This window comes from Idiotropiscis lumnitzeri, chromosome 6 (assembly GCF_059441095.1).
Source record: "Idiotropiscis lumnitzeri isolate Australia: NSW breed Sydney's pygmy pipehorse chromosome 6, RoL_Ilum_1.0, whole genome shotgun sequence".
Taxonomy (NCBI): Eukaryota; Metazoa; Chordata; class Actinopteri; order Syngnathiformes; family Syngnathidae; genus Idiotropiscis; species Idiotropiscis lumnitzeri.
Genome location: NC_142396.1, coordinates 2052491 through 2069635, shown reverse-complemented (window position 1 = coordinate 2069635; position 17145 = coordinate 2052491). Strand labels below are relative to the sequence as shown.

Genomic DNA, 17145 nt, shown 5'->3' with positions numbered 1-17145 from the left:
ATTAAAGGGGAAGTCAAGTCAAAAATTTTCTTTCAACCTGTTTTCTTAGATTGTGAAGGAGCTGAGCTAATGACCAATCGGTCATTAGCTGAGTCCCGAGCAACTGCGATGTCATTTTCCGTCGACACTAGGTGACAAAATGGCCGCCTCCTGAGATGGATGAAAGCGGCTGGATTTTGCTGCTTAATTCATATCCCGCAAATGCAATATTAATCAGAACACCATGAATAGAATAGAATAGAAATCCCTTTATTGTCATTGTACTCAAGTGTGCAACGAGATTAGAGGGCTCCCCTCTCCAGTGCAATACAACAATAATACAGACAGATATATAAATTAGATGAATAAATAAGACAGTGCAATGGAATTCAGTACTGAATAGGGCATATAGAAACACATCACAATGCTGTTTTGCAAGGATAGGGTGGTCCCGTGTGTGTGTGAGAGTTCAGTATGGAGATGGCTCTCGGAAAGAAACTGTTTCTCAGTCTACTTTTGACTTGACCTCCTCTTTAAACCTGTTGGACTTTGACTGGTAGTCCTCTGTTCAGGACCTTCATATTTTAGCAAACATGAAGGACAACGAGCTGGCAGAAGTTCCGACAGAACTTGACATCAAAATGAAAGAGGCACGGAAGAAGTCTTTGACCGTGGCCGAACCCGCTGCGCACTCTGGGCTCCAGGTTGGTGCTTTGCAGCTCTTGCTATTCTTTAGCGCTCCCTACCGAAATTGGGTGTGAAATTGAGACTCGCGGCGCTCCTCCCATAAACATACATAACCACTAGGGGGAGCACCAGCTGTTTGAGGACGTGCAGCACCACTGCAAGTCGCCACCCCTTCCATTCACCTGTATTTGAGGGAGCTGTGTTTGGCTCAAGTACATTAATTATAACTCGTGGGTGATTTCATAATCGATACTTTGATAGCGTGAATTATAAAAATACGTTCAAATGCTTTAAAAATAGAGTTGTGGAAAAACCAGCATGAAAACTCTTCTGTTTTTCTTGCTATCACATTGCTGTAGTGTGGAATTGATTGAACCATAAGTCGAAGCTTCAAAAACAAACGTTGCAGTTAAGGTGAAAATTAAAATATAGAAGCTTCTATTACTGAGGAGTCATTAGTGCCTCACCAGTCACGAAACCTTAGGGCGCGTCACTCTGTGTACGCGTGTTGCTGCATGTAGTCGACGTTGTCACGTTTCATTCGTGGTGTGCGGTTCACTTGTTCAGCCCCTAGATGGCAGCGCAGCTTGACGCACAGTTGTTTAACAGGCGAAGAAAACAACTCACAGCTTCCGCATTGCGGGCGTCTTCCAATGTTGTCATGTCGTTCTCCTACAGAAGTAAGACTGATAATTTGATTGATATTCTTTCAACATTTTACGCCACACAAGGGACGAGACGCGAGAAAGTCGACGGTTTTGATTTTCTGTGTGCGACTGGAACGTTGCTACTCGCACTGACGAGTTTGTATTTGGGACTAATGTTTTCATCACGCCTGTGCATGCACGTGTATTATTTGGCTACGTATTATGGCGTGCGTGTGCGTTGATGTAGACCAGTAGCTAAATCTTCACAAATATGTTTGTGCATTTTTTACACTGTCAATTTGAAATAATCTGCTGGTTTTCAAAGTTTACACGATTTTCCTCTGTCCGATTCGTTGACAGATGAATGGATGACGGAAATAAGTTACAAGCTGGCAACTCTTCATGTTATGTTGTTAACTTTTATGTTTGTAATGCATGTACGTTTTGTCTTTGCCAATGCGAAGAACATTCACATGGAGTTAGTTGCCTTGTGTAAAATGTGCTACCGAAATAAAACTGTCTTTCCTTTATCTGTCTTGTGCGCGTGTCCACACCAGTGACGGAGCGAGACATCAGGAAGCTGATCGAACTTCGTGCCGCCAACAGCGCCATTTTCACGGGCCAGAGGCACTCGGCCATGCGGGGCTGGAGGTCAGTCCGTCCGTTTGTTCCTCTGTCTACTTGCTTGCTCGCTAATGTTGATGCGCATTCGCGTCAGGGCCATTCGGCAGGAGCTTGGTCTTGAGGGGATGGTATCGGCACGCCAGCTCAAGAAGAAGTGGGACAACCTGAAGGAGAAGTACCGGGTCAGTCACTCGCTTCTCCCATCAGACCCCACGCCAAAAACGGAAGGGAGGCTTTGCTTTGTGACGGTGACACCGCATTGTTTTTTTGTCACGCAGGTTCTGAAGAACCCACCGGCTGGAATGGAGCGGCCCGGGCGACCCTCGTGGCGCTGGTTCCAGCTGATGGACGAGGCGACGAGCGGGCGTCTGGGCGAGAGCGGCAAGTTGCTGGAGCCGTCGGTGGTGGCCGATACTGATGACAATCGCGTGCCTCACTTCACCTTCGGTGACTTGGCAGCGCACGCGGCCTCGCTCGGCTCGGATGAAGAAGCAGAGGCTTGTGGTGCTGTCGTCATTACAGGTAAGGTTGACACGGATGGATGCCTCAGATTTATTGGAAAAGTTGTATTGGGAATCCTTTGCTTATTAGGAATTTTGATAGCGTGCAAAGTCCACTAAAAAATCTGTATCATCATTCATGATATGGAAATTTTTGTGTAGTGGGAGCTCAAATCATTATTTTAATGCTCATCACGATGAGGACTTTTGTTTGATGGACTACAAGTAAACAAGACATATGTTTGATCGTTTGTACTTGTGCTACTGTACTGTACTACAAGTCGATGTTGTAGTTGATCAAAAAATCTTTGCTGTTGGGAGTAAACCTTGTCCGCCTATTTTGAACTAAAACGGACTAAAACCATTTTGGTCTCATCAATTTGCAAAAACTAGACTAAAACTTTTTTTTTTGGCGTTTCCATAGACTAAAACTAGCACAAATCGGAATGACTAAATGTGACGAAAACTAATAAGTGACTAAAATGACTAAGACTAAGACTCAATCTAAAATGCCTGCCAAAAACAACACTGCATTGAAACGGCTTGCTGTTATTGGAAATTAATGAATGGCCGTTTTGTATTCCTGCGCAAAAATGATATGAAATGAGCTTGAAAGTAAAACATCTTGACACTGTAAGGTGCTTTAAATCTTGGTGCACTCTCCAGCTGTGCAGAACGGGTTGAACACGGATGTCTCAGAGGTGAATGGCGATGGTCAAATGGAAGTGCCACCGGACGCCGGCCCCCAACTTCACGATCACGACGTTGCGCTGTATGCTACGCTCCTCCCCGAGGGCCACGCCACGGATGTCACCCACAGCGGCGACGCGGAGGAGCCGTCCTGCGGAAGCACCACCGACCACAAACTGCGATGCGACAGGTGGGACTTGGGCCCCCGCTCCAGACAGCTGGAGCAGGATCGGGCGACACTGGAGCGAGACCGGGCAATTTTGGAGCGGGACCGGACGGCACTGGAGCGGGCTCAGGCGGTGCTTGAGCGGGATCGGGCGGCGTTGGAGCGGGACCGGGCGGCGCTTGAGCGGGACCGAGTGTGTCTGGATCGAGACCGGGCCTTTTTGGACAGGGACCGAGCTTTCCTCGAGCGGGACCGCGCACTTCTGGGTCGGGCACAGGAGGAGGCGGGACGGGCCCGGTCACTACTCGCGGATGGCAAGGAGATGGCAGAGAGGGAGCGGGCGGCAGGCGTAGACACTGAGTCGCTCGGGAAGGAAAGGATGGTGCGGACCAGCTTATGCCAGAACTTGATTGCCGTCGACGTCGGACCCGAGCAGCTGGAGAGCACACAGAGGCTTGTGTCCTTGTTCAGCAAGCTGGTTGACAAACTCTAGACCCTCGTACAATTCACTGGAATCCCTCCTTGGTATCCACTGTTCAGTGGCGCTTTGAGATCAGGCCCGTCGCCAGATCTCACTTGTGGGGGTTAGGCTAAGTGAAGCAATCTCTGAAGATCCCTATTCACTTGCTCCTTGGCGATGTAACAACCTGATGCGTGTGCAAAGTTTCATCCTTTCCCTCGAGGGCCAGTGTCCTAATTGGGTTCCATTTCACCCTGCTGCAAGACACCTGACTCAATTGATCGGGATCGTTATCTTGCGTCTGCAGACCTCGCTGATAATCTGCTCATTTGAATCTGGTGTGTTGGAGCACGGAGAGATGGAAAAACAGGCTGGATACCGGCACTCGAGTAACAGGATTGTGTACCCCTGCTTTAATTATTTTTCATGCATATTTAGACCCTCATGAGAAGGGTGTGAAATAGGAGTTGAATTGGCTCCCTGACCATGCTTGTCTCTCAATTAATTTTCCAAATTGAAATAAAAATGGGATCGCAGTCCCCCAAAATGCTCAATATTGTTTTTTTTTTATTTTATTTTTTTTTTATATTGCTCGTATCTTGAAACCGAGGGATGTTCCAATCACATTTTTAGCACACCCAAGTCGGAGTCTTTGGTTTTAAGTATCAGCCAGTACAGATCCCGATCTGATACCTTGGCAACACATTAAGAAAAAAAAAGAGCACACATCCAAATGAATGTTTTCACGTCGTTCATGAGACGCAGGCAGGCGTACATATACTCCCTCAGAGAGAGAGCGAGAGAGAGAGAGAGAACAACTGGTTTATTTTTAACGGTTGAGTGAATGCAGTTTTACACCTGAACTAACTCACCACACTAAACAAACTCAAGTGGGAGCTATGAACAAATATGTTCGCCTTTGTTGTCATTCTGCTTTGAAATAATGAAAAAAAAGAAGACTGCTTTGAAATAATGAAAAAAAAGAAGAAAAGAAATACAAAATGAAATAAAAAGTTAGAGCAGTGCATGGGCAATACGATTTGACGACATCCGATCAAACTGCTGATGCTGAGAACATAGTGCACCATTTTAATTGTCTTTCATGGGACACCAGATAAATCTTATTTTTAATGATCTTTATTCATGAGTGCAAACAAATTTTGTGTCATCACACTTTTTTCTCTCTCTCTCTGTACTCCTGCAGTCAACTTGCTGCTGATGGCTCCTGAAGCTTGGCATCTTTTTGCCTTCACAAATGAATCGTGATTAGAAGTCACATCCTGAGGAGTAGCACTTTTAACAACTTCATCCATCCGTCCATCCATCGTCTATACCGCTTCTCCTCAGCTATCTTTGGGCAGTAGGCGAGGTCACACCCTGAACGGGTTGCCAGCCGATCGCAGGGCACACAAAGTCAAACAACCATCCGCGCTCGCACACATACCTTGGGGCAATTTAGAGTGTTCAGTCGGCCGGCCGTGCATGTTTTTGGAATGTGGGAAGAAACCCGGAGAAAATCCGGAGCAAACGCACGCAGGCACAGGGGAGAACATGCAAACTCCACATAGGAAGGCCGGAGCCGGATTCGGACGTTCTCCAACAGTGCATTTTTCTGTTTTCTGGGAACGAACCTCAGTATGTCTTGATTTTTTTTGCGCTTCGGTGGCTTACATGGCCCTCTGTTGTCAACATCCAATTCAGCACCTTTAGGCAGAAGAAACGCAGCCACCTGCTGCTGAGTGCAGCTGCCATCCCATGGAACTCGTCGGGTCACCGCACGGGCGTCTGATGGGGGTTTGATTCGGAGTCCGGTCACGGTCACGGTCACGGTCAAATCATTGATCCTGGAGTGTTGCTCGTTCTCCTACTCCCTGCGCCGCAAAATCTTTCTCAGCGTTTTGGATCTTCACCGCTTCAACTCCCTCCTCCATCTCTTTCTGCTGCATTTTGATAGCAGACGAGAAAATCCAGCGACTTCTTGATGTCGTCTCCCTCCTCGGCCGTCAGTATACCTTCTCGGAAATGCAGCGAGCAACGGGCTTGGAAAGTTGCTCCACGCGCTGCAACTTTAACACTTTTCCTGTTTCAACGACACAAAACGCAGGCGTCGGCTCGCGAGATTCATTTCATCCGCACAATCAAAAATTGGTCAGTGATGAGACGGCACATTTCTTGAGTTTTAACATTCAATAGTTTGGCAGTTTAAAACAAAGTTTCATGTCGTTGTCACTGGCAAGAATGGGTATTCAGTGCATTTGCATTTGAATACCATTTAGGATTTTCAGAAAACGAGCAAAAATGAGGTCAGTTAAAAAAGGTCAATTGCCGCAGAGCAAGTAGTAACAGAAAGACGGTTTTAATTTGCGTAAAATTCCATTGATCGTTGTCATGGGCAGCCAAAAAAGGATTTGTTTTTGTCATTATGGCAGTGCGGATGTTCTCATCGAATAACCTGTCTTTGTCGTCAACTGTTTAAAAAAAAAAAAAAACCAGTGAGAAGCGTTCATTTGAGTGAATAAACTCAATTTCCACGACCGTAAATGTTACATTCACAAGTTGACTCCGACTGATGGAACGAGATTTACCGATCCCTACGGCGTCATTCACTGATTGGACGTTTTAACAGGTCTACCCACCGTGAAATGCACAGGACCTGGATTAAAAAGCATTCTCACTTCTGACTCCAGTTCTGTTGGCAACGTATTCATGTTTAGCTTTGATCCAAAGGTCTGTCTGCACTTCTGCCGACCGTGTCCTCTTTGGTTGGGCGCCAACACCCCTATCACGGCAGACGGCGGCAAGTGGACCGACGGATCCGTGTTCAGTTACGTCCACTCGAGAGCAGGTTGGTCTCAAAAGCCGACCCGTCCGTGTTTGTGGGCCACGGTGTGGAGGAATGGGAAGAAGAGCGCCTAGCATTTGTCGTCTCCTTCCAGATGACACCTCGGGTGGAAACTGCCTTTCCTTCCTCATCGCCAACAATGAATGGAAATTTGACGCCTGCCAGAAGAAGAGTGGCGACATCTGCAAGAAAAGAGGAAGAGGTATAGGATGGGACTCTCAGCCAATTCTCGCCATGTGTCGACGCTCACCTTTGGCTTTTATCTTGCAGGAAAGACCCCCGAACCTCCACGGCATGACGGTAAGTTTCCATGAATGGTGACTTCAAAAGGTTGTGACAAAAAGGCCATGACGGTGCGCTGGCAGGTTTCCGAGAACTCCTCGTCTGCGACGGCAGCCGCGCCAACCTCCTTTGTCCGTCTGAGGATCCAAATCAAAGCGTCATCTTCATCCAATCGGCTTTCTACGGAAGAAGGAGTGGCGACGTTTGTCCGGCCAAAGAAGGATCAAACGGTAGGATGCGAGAATCCACAAGTGAGCTGCGCTACTGTTGCAGCCAAACAAGTTGTTTATTTTCAACTTTGGTTTGCTGAACTCGTTGAGTTGCAACAGTGGCCGTGGCCCCGGAAACATCACGTCAACTCGGGCCTGACCGGTGTGTTGTGTTTCGCAGAGCGTTGCACGGTGGAAGGCGTCCTCCCTCACTACAGGAAGAAATGCAACAACCGTCAATATTGCCTTACGGACCCTTTCGAGGAGGAGACCTGCCCGGGCGTCTCCAAATACCTGGAGATAGTCTACAGCTGTGAACAGAAAGGTGGGCGCCACATCTCCTTATCTACTGTTGTCGAATGCAGCGTCTCCCAACCAGGGTCAGGGGGGTTCGCGATACATTGCAGGGGTCACATGGAATTATTTTAGAACTGGTTTCAATGAACGCCAGACTTGCCTCTTTCAAGCTCAGATGACCGCTACGGTGACTCTGACTAATATTCTTGCTCAGTGTTTTGTTCCTGATAGTGAAAGTTGAAAAAGCCCACATCAAAAGGATGGACTTTTTGGCTTCTATGCGAGTTGTTATATATGTGTATAACAAAGGCATATTTTGGGTCAGATTACTGATTTTCAAGGCAACCTACTTCCATGCTTGATTGAGACAATGTGTCAGTTGGAAATGAAATAATGTTCACTCAACAGTCAGTTGTGTTCCACTCCACTTTTGGAGAGTCATCAACACATGTGAGTGAGTGGTACTCACGCTCTGATAATGTTCGGGGGTCCGCAAGCCATAAAAGGTTGGCTACTACCGGTCTCGACAAACAATGCAAGGAATCTCGAGAGGGGGCAGATGGCCCGACATTGAGTTCATAAGGCCTTTGAGCATCCGTTCAACTCCAAATGGACTTTTGGCTGTTCTCAGTGTGTCTCGACAGTCTGGGCATCGCAGACGGGAGGATTGCAGACTCAGACTTTAGTGCCTCCTCGTTTATGAGCGATGTCAGCCATGAGAATTCCCGCCTGAACGGGATGACCTGCTGGAGACCGTTGGGCGATGGTATGTAGAAAATTGACGGCTATCCAGCACTTTGGTGTCCTGAGCAAACTAACGTCCGCCTCCTGCAGCCATCGGCAGCTGGATCCAGGTGAACCTCCGTCACGTGACAAAGGTGACGGGGATCGTGACCCAGGGGTGTCTTCACACTGACCCCATGTTCTGGGGCATAGACTTTGAGATGAAGCTGAGTGTTGATGGGAAAACATGGACCCAACTTCCGGACGGGCAGGTGAGTGGCCGGTCAGTCACCCGACTCCCGACCTCATTGTCGAAACTTGTCAAATGCAAACGTGGAGATGTTCCATTTCTAGTTTACCGGCGGGGGACGCACTTGCTTGGCACGCCCGCGTCCGCGCAGTACATCCGCATTCTGCCCCTGGAGGAAGGTGTCAACTTCGGCCTTCGCTTTGACGTCTTAGGATGCAAGCTTGGTGCGCGAAGACACTCTACCGCCGTGGTTGCTGGGATAAAAAAAAACAAAAATGTTTGGATTTCACCTTTTCTCTGACAGATTCTGAGATGACCTGCGCTCAGAAATGGAACTACGCCCAGTTCACCGATCCGATGACGTGAGTCGCAGCACCTGACGTGATGTTTCAGGACCACCGCCTCCTGTCGTCAATTTCATAACACTCATGTCTTCTGCAGGTTCTATTGTCCACCAGGATGCGCCAAAGCCGAGCACAGCGTGTTCGGAACGTCCACCTACAAGGAGGTGCGTGATTGTATGACCTTTAGGAACAAATGAGGAGCAAAATTTCTGACAGATATTGCAATTTCCTTTACCAACAGGACAGAAAAAACACTTTAAGCTTTTACTCTAATAAAGCAGCAACACTAAAGAGGTTTGGCTCACTGTGGTCGCTCATTGTGTGGCTTTTCTGACCCATCACAAAGAGCGAATCTGTCACACGCATTTATTCAATACGTTCGACGGGCTGTTGAATGTCAGCATGCGCAGTATGTGAGTGATGTAAGTGACGCATCGGGGCTGTGAGAAAAGAAATCGCAATGTCTCTGGTGTGTGGGCACACGCCAACTGCCTGTGTGACTCTTGCCTTCTCGCCCATGTTTTAGACCAGGAAATAAGCAAAATTCGGCGATTTCAATGACGCAAACGCTGGCGTTCATTGTAAACCCAGAGAATTTGATGAAAGCAGTATTTTCTCTCAAGCCTTCACGTGCAGGAGGCTTTGTCTCCCTGGCCTCATCCCTGTCATGACCTGCCAGATGAATTCCTGTCTTTGACTGAGACTTGATGTGTGAGTGCAGGACTCGAGCATCTGCGCGGCCGCTGTTCACGCTGGCGTCATTCGGGACGACATCGGAGGAGACTGTATTGTGATGAGCGCTCCGGAATAGAGCGACTATATTGGCACCACCAACAACGGGATCACCTCCACTAACCATTTCATCTTGCATCAAATGTTGATTACTGATAACTCACACGGGATCTTACCTGCAGAGCTGAGATGCACTGGACTTGACTGGCAGGAGTTTGCGGGGTTCTGCTACAAATTTATGACGAACAAAATGAAGTGGGATAGTGCGCGGACTGCCTGCCTGAGACGTGATGCCGACTTAGTTTACATCCTTTCTGAGGTGGAGCAGACGTGGGTGAAAAAGGCCTCCAACTTGGGTGCGCATTGCAACCTTCAATGCGGCGGCGGTCTTTTATAGAACAACAGGATGAATGTGAGAATCTTTTCCCATCCGACCTCTGTAGAAACCGGCGACATGTGGACCGGACTGAACAACAGATGGGTTCCAGGCACGTTCATGTGGTCAAATGAAGACAAAGTAACCTTCACCCGCTGGGCCCCAGGAGAACCCAACAACCGTGACAAGAGCTGTGTCGCGATGTCAAAAGAGGTGCGTGCCGAAATTAGCATTTGGAAGGACACCTGCACTATGCACTGAAATGGACCTCATTTGTCTTTCAGACTGGAAGATGGAAGCAGATGTCCTGCAAGAAATTCAACCGCTTTATGTGCAAGAAGCCCACAGAGTATTTTGCAATTACCTCAGTGAAGCCGCAAGTGGCGCAGGAGAGCCAGTCTGGTTACAGCACACGCTTGTACAGGCGCAAGCTCAGCATCTCAGCGACAGAGGTGAGTTGATTTTTTTCTCCCTCTCTGTAAATGCTGAGAAACATTTTTGTTCACCTTGCACACCTGGCGTGAAGAAAATTCTTCCACGTTACTCGACAGGTTCAAAGTATTTCAAGTTGAACGTGGACATTCCACATTGAAATCAGTTCAGCGTCAGATTTGAGCATTCACACACAATTTCGACTCAAAATGTGTTTGCCACTTCTTATTTTTGATTGTGCGATTGAAGCTTGGTGGACTCACAGTCAAATTGAAGGACGGCCTCCAAGTGAACAGCGCCATCACCATCACAGGAGAAGCAAAAAAGTTAGCAAAGTGGTACGAGCCCCCTGTCCACACCCACACGTACGCACGCACAGGGAAGGCTAACGCCATGAGCACACGTTTGTGCATCTGTGTTCCAGGTTTAAAGTCAACCTGATCGTGCCCACTGCCGATGATGATGATAACGACAACAATGACCACACCAGGAGTGTTGCGCTTCTCCTCAAGTTGAACTTCGCGACCAACAGAATTTGGTTGAATTCCAGACAGTCCACTTCCTGGAATGTGCGTCAGCAAATGCAGCTTGCCGGGAAGCGCGTTGAACCCGGACTCAAATTCAAGGTGACGTGACTCACGCGGGTATTCTGCACTCACACGCACACCTCCATTGCTAAAAGATCAGTCGCTCCATGTTTTGTTGGGGGCAGCACATCCAGCGCGCAGTTCCGGGCGTGTCGTTATCGTTGACTGATAACAAGTCGGTATCTTTTAAAGCAAGGGTGTCAAACTCCAGGCCTCGAGGCCCGGTGTCGGTCCTACATGTGGGACGGGTTGCTCGATGTGGTCGGGGTCCTTCGGAGGCTGCGCGCTTGCTCATGACGTCACGCTTTACAAATAGACTTCTTGCCTCTGTGTTTGTTTTTACCCCTGGCTGTTCCGTTTGCATATTTTGATTCGCTAAATGAAAAAACTGCATTCCTGCCACGTCGGCTCCTACGTCACTTCCGCCTATGCCCCGACAAGCCGCTGCTGCGACGGCAGTGGAACGTTTACTTGTGACTCGTCTTTATCAGCCGATGTGAGATGACCGTACGCCAGCAAATATGGACGTGCTGTCCCGCATCAAAAATAAGGTGTGACCGCCTGAAAAAGTTGCGGAAGGTAGTGTCGAGCCCTGCAGTAGGAAACAACCCAAGTTTAAAAAATCTAAATAATGTAGCTGACCTCCAAAACGGGAGCGGGATGGAATTGGAGTCGTTTTCACCGGCAAGGGATGGGACGGGATTTTGTTCTGTGGAAGTGGGACGGGACAGGAGTGAAAATTCACCCCCGTGTCACCCTCTCGCATCGACATGTGCCCCGCCACTGGTTGGTTAGCGGTTGGACTCGTTGATTGACACGGATCCGCTCAATTGTTTGTCCAGACGTGCAAGGCGCACAGGGAGGGGAGAGGGCAGCCAATAATTTTGACTGCCCTCTGGAGAGTTTGTGATTGAATCTGATGTCCAGCAGTATGAATGAAATACAGCATTGGTAGGCTGCCAGTTGGCAGTTTGCGCCATGCGAGGTTGCTCTCGCTCACAAAGGCCTCTGCGTGGGAACTCCCAGAGGAGAGCCCTTTTCGAACCAAGAGCCGAGTGTAAGGCCAGCTTGTCACGCTTTAGTCTTGATGCATCTTTTATTCAGCAGCACCTGTAACGTGATTGGTGGCATTTCTGGGCCGTTGGCAGAAACGCTGCATCACAAATGACGGCGTGCATTCATCTAAAACGGAACGCAATGAAGGCATACGTGCAATGTTGTGCATGGATGCCTTCACAGTTTACAGGCCTTGAGTCACAAGATGTGTTGAGGTCATTTTTCTGCCGATCATGTGTATATGTGGAAGGACGTGGGCGTGGCATCAAACTGCAACATGTTCTCATTCCGCTATGGGAGGCATCCGTTAACTTGTTGAGTCGCCACCGAGCCGTCATGCATTTTCACAAACACGCACGGTGTCCTCTTGTCGCCCAGGTTGTCATCAAGTGTGATGTCGACCGTTTCCTCATTCTCATCAACGACGACCACGAGATGAATTTCCCATACCAAGTGAGGGAATTGGCACGTATCACGGAGCTGCAAGTGTGGGGCCACGTGTCGCTCACAGAGATCATCTATGAGAAGATGACGGCATCTGCTCTGGCAAACAACTAATCAAAGAATAATCAGTTTGTATTTTGTGTTCTGCTTTGAAACTGCTTTGTGTGTAAGTCTTACCTGTGTAAAGTATTCTGCCGCTTAGATCTGTCATATTAAGCATTGTGTGATTTTGGGTCTAGATCTGGTGAGCTCTAAAGAGGACGTCACTTTCGGCGCGACAGGACGTCACTTTCGGCGCGACATCTTTTCCTCCGCTTTTATCCACCGGGCGAGTAAACGCAACTATGGTTTCGTGCACCACCACATGCAACACTTGCACCTTTCTCATGGAAAGACTCTCCCTGCTAGAGGGACGTGTCCGCCAGCTAGAGCAGAGTAATGTGGTAAGCGTAAACGTGGCGGACACGACTGTTAGCACGGGTTGTAGCCAACCTGCTAGTCTGGTTAGCATTGGCCGTAAACGGCTTGCTAATCGCGGTGAGCCTGTTAAGACACATAGCAGTTCCATTCCACCTCGGTCTCATGGCTCCCGCACCTTAGTGATAGGTGACTCCATTACCCGCAACATTAAGCTTGAAAATCCAGCCACAGTAATGTGTATTCCTGGGGCCAGAGCACCCGACATAGAAGCTAATCTTATGGAGCTAGCGCGCAAGACACCTATACACCAGCGCTGTGCAAACAACGCTAGCTATTCAGATATAGTGATACACGTTGGCTCCAATGACACTAGGATGAAGCAATCAGAGATCACAAAGAAAAACATAGCAAGGACTTGTGATCTCGCCAGAAAGATGAGTCGGCATCGAGTAATTGTCTCTGGCCCCTTGCCTGCGAGAGGCAATGATGAGAGGTTTAGTAGATTATTCTCGCTAAATAAGTGGCTGGCTAGTTTTTGTAGTGAGCACGGACTGCAGTTTATAGATAACTGGCCTTCTTTCTGGGGCCGACCCGACCTGCTGAGGATGGACGGCCTTCACCCTAACTGGGAAGGCGCCATCACTCTTTCTAGAAACATAGATTATTGTTTGAGCCTTCCATGACTATTCATATTAGAGCAGGTCGGGCTGCAGGCGAATAGTGAGCCTGTAAGGAAGGGTATGGAGTCTGTAAGGCTAGAGCTAACTAGCGCTATGCTAGACTTAGACAACACACATAGCTTTTCTTCTAGATTTGAGCGCTACACACCATACGCTGGTAGATCTCATACTGATATAATTTCTACTGAGGTGGCAATACATGATGGGTTTAAGCATTCCTCCTCGGTCGGTTTTATTGACGACGAGCCGTTCTCTCAAAATAATAGCACTCGAAAGCTGGTAAATAACTATCGGATTCCGACCGTCAGAATTTCTCGCCGCGTTTATAGTCGCTCGAGGTACAATCCGGGACCTAGGCAAGGCAATCTCCTTAATATTATGACCAGGAGTCCTGTTGCGCGGAATAACTTAGATAGACCTATTTTACTGAAACTCGGTTTTTTAAATATTAGATCGCTTTCATCGAAAGCCTTGTTAGTTAATGACCTTATTAGAGACCATAATCTTAACATGATTGGTCTTTGCGAGACCTGGTTAAAACCAAATCAGTTTTTACAGCTAAATGAGGCTTCGCCTCCAAACTTCGTGAGCTCGCATGTTGCGCGCCCTCAAAAGAAAGGCGGGGGTGTAGCCCTCATTTCCGAATCTAACCTAAAACTTAGTCCTCGTTTTAGCAATTCCTTTAAAATATTTGAAGTTCTCAATATGCGATCCTCAGCCGAGCTGCCGTTTTATCTTGCCGTTCTTTATCGTCCACCTGGCTCTTACTCCGGCTTTTTAGATGAATTTTCTGAATTCGTAGCTGATTTAGTAACTCATGCGGATAATATACTTATCATGGGCGACTTCAACATTCATATGAATCTCCCGTCGGAACCACTTACGGTAGCGTTTCGGACAATCATTGATATGTTTGGTTTCACGCAAATAATAAATGAAGCAACGCATATAAATGGCAATACGCTAGATTTGGTATTAACCCGAGGCTTAGCATCTTCAAAAATAATTGTATTACCATATACCAGTGCTATATCTGACCATTACTTTATCAAATTTGAAGTCTTGGCTCACTGTCATCGTTCTGACCATAATCAAAATTATAGCAGCCGTAACATTAGCTCCTCAACCATCGTTGCGCTCTCTGAGCTACTCCCTTTAGCAACTGCTTCGTTTCCTAATTATATTGGTACGATTGATGATCTCACAAACAACTTTAATGTCGCTTTGTTAAATGCGCTTGACTCCGTCGCGCCTTTAAAAACTAAAACTCGTCCAAAGAGGCTTACTCCGTGGTTTACAGAGGAAACGCGCGTACTGAAACGATCTTGTAGGAAGCTTGAGCGCAAATGGCGTGCGACCAAACTTGAGGTCTTCTGTCAGGCATGGTGCGATAGTTTACTAATATACAAAGAAGCGCTTAATTTAGCCAAAACTAATTATTATTCTAGATTAATTGTCTTACATAAAAACAATCCTAAATATTTATTTGATACCGTAGCAATGCTAACGCAACAGCGACCAACCTCGGATAGCTCTTCCTATTCAGCTCACGATTTTATGCAATTTTTTACTCAGAAGATAGAATGTATTCGTGATGAGATTAAAGACACTGTTCTTAAAATTCCGTCGAATTCCGCGATAAATGGTGTTAATAGGGACATTAGGGCTGATAACTGTCCGATAACCTTATGTCAATTTAAAAAAATATCTCTTGAGAGCCTAACAAAATTGGTTAGTGCGGCAAAACCGACAACTTGTGTGCTCGATCCGCTTCCTGGCAAACTAATTAAAGAACTGTTTACGACCCTAGGACCGTCTGTTTGAAATATAATTAATCTATCACTTACCACGGGTGTAGTACCAGCAGCTTTTAGGACCGCCGTTATCCGACCGTTACTTAAGCAACCAAACCTTGACCCAGAGAGTCTCATCAACTATAGGCCGGTTTCAAATCTTCCGTTTATTGCAAAAATTCTTGAAAAAGTCGTAGCGCAATAACTTAATGAATATATGACTGTTAATAATCAATTTGAACCTTTCCAATCGGGTTTTAGAGCCGACCACTCTACTGAGACGGCCCTTGCTAAAGTTACTAATGATCTTCTCATAGCTATGGACGCCGACACCTCATCAATATTACTCTTACTCGATCTTAGTGCCGCTTTTGATACCGTTGATCATAACATATTATTAAAACGCCTTGAAACGTGTGTTGGCATTTCAGGTTCAGCGCTTTCTTGGTTTAATTCGTATCTGTCGGAGAGGACGCACCGTGTAATTCATGGCAATACGACTTCGGATCTTTGTAAGATCATATGTGGAGTTCCGCAGGGATCGGTACTTGGACCTCTATTGTTTAGCATCTATATGCTACCGCTTGGTGATATTATACGGAAATATAACATTAGTTTTCACTGTTACGCTGATGATACGCAATTATACATGCCGTTGGATATAACGAATCCCCGCGACTGCTATAAATTAGAGGCGTGCCTTGCCGAAATTAAACAATGGATGTCTTTCAATTTTTTGCGTCTTAACTCAGATAAAACCGAGATGCTCATCATTGGACCAGCGCGTCATCGGTACCTTCTCAAAGACACCACTCTGAATATCGATAAATGTAATATTATCCAAAAGGATTCAACAAAAAATCTCGGTGTTATATTTGACGCAACTATGTCTTTTCAAATGCACATTAAAAATATTACTCGAACTGCGTTTTTTCATCTGCGTAACATTGCTAAAATTCGCCCAATTCTATCAACGTGTGACGCGGAAATCTTAATCCATGCGTTTGTTACGTCTCGCCTCGACTATTGTAACGCTTTGCTCTCGGGTCTCCCCATGTCGAGTATTAAAAGTCTGCAGTTAGTTCAAAATGCAGCAGCTAGACTCTTAACTAAGACGAGAAAGTTTGATCATATTACCCCGATATTAGCCAATTTGCATTGGCTTCCGGTCCACTTGAGATGTGATTTTAAAGTTCTGCTACTTACTTTTAAAATATTGCACGGCTTAGCACCTTCCTATCTCGTTGACCTCGTGGTACCATATGTTCCGTCCCGAAACCTTCGCTCACAAAATGCTGGTCTTTTAGTGATCCCGCGAGCCAAAAAGAAGTCCGCAGGTTCTAGAGCGTTCTCTATTCGGGCACCAATGCTTTGGAATGCACTTCCCTCAGATATTAGAGGCGCCACCTCAGTAGAAATGTTCAAAACACTATTAAAGACGCATTTATACTCTTGTGCATTTAGCTGAAATATTTGTTGGCCTGTTTACTGCCGCTTTTTTTTTCTTTTGTTTTCTTTTCTGCCCCCTTTTCCCCCGGCTGGGGGATTAGGTGACGGTGACCCACTAGGAAGTTTAAGGCATTGACCAACTGGGCATGCACCTGTTCCAGTGATGTCGTCTTCCTGCAGCGCGACATTTGATCAATTTATTTATATACTTTAGCATCTAATTTAATTATTTGTTGGCCTGTTTACTGCCGCTTCTTCTCTTTTCTGCCCCCTCCTTCCCCTGCTTGGGAATTAGGTGATGGGGACATGCTTTGAAGATTACGGCACTGACGAACCGGGAAGGGACCTGCTCTGCCGAAGTCGTCTTCATGCAGTGCCTTTTCTGATTTCCTTATATTTCAGCACTTCATTGAACTACTTGTTGGCCTGTTTGCTATTTCTGTTCTTTCTTTTCTGTTCCCAATTCCCCGAATTAG

General features: G+C 46.9%; 2 protein-coding genes and 1 pseudogene across 3 annotated transcripts; all 3 read left to right on the top strand.

Moving 5' to 3' along the window:
• Nucleotides 1–104: 104 nt before the first annotated feature.
• Nucleotides 105–4307, top strand: LOC148334463 (uncharacterized). Of its 2 annotated transcripts, none has more exons than XM_088298211.1 (5): nt 105–683; nt 1871–1964; nt 2032–2119; nt 2216–2459; nt 3104–4307. In XM_088298211.1, the coding sequence occupies exons 2-5, from the start codon at nt 1951–1953 to the stop codon at nt 3784–3786; spliced, it is 1029 nt and encodes a 342-aa protein (XP_088154337.1). In that variant the 5' UTR covers nt 105–683; nt 1871–1950; the 3' UTR covers nt 3787–4307. The 2 variants fall into 2 exon arrangements, with proteins under 2 accessions (XP_088154337.1, XP_088154336.1); XM_088298210.1 differs by lacking the exon at nt 105–683 and adding an exon at nt 1246–1346.
• A 2152-nt stretch (nt 4308–6459) lies between these two features.
• Nucleotides 6460–9511, top strand: LOC148334462 (uncharacterized; annotated as a pseudogene).
• Nucleotides 9512–9668: 157 nt separating this feature from the next.
• LOC148334461 (neurocan core protein-like) lies at nt 9669–11124 on the top strand. Its single transcript, XM_088298038.1, has 6 exons — nt 9669–9788; nt 9876–10021; nt 10093–10260; nt 10490–10605; nt 10665–10866; nt 11020–11124. The coding sequence occupies exons 1-6, from the start codon at nt 9671–9673 to the stop codon at nt 11122–11124; spliced, it is 855 nt and encodes a 284-aa protein (XP_088154164.1). The 5' UTR covers nt 9669–9670.
• The last annotated feature ends 6021 nt before the right edge of the window (nt 11125–17145 follow it).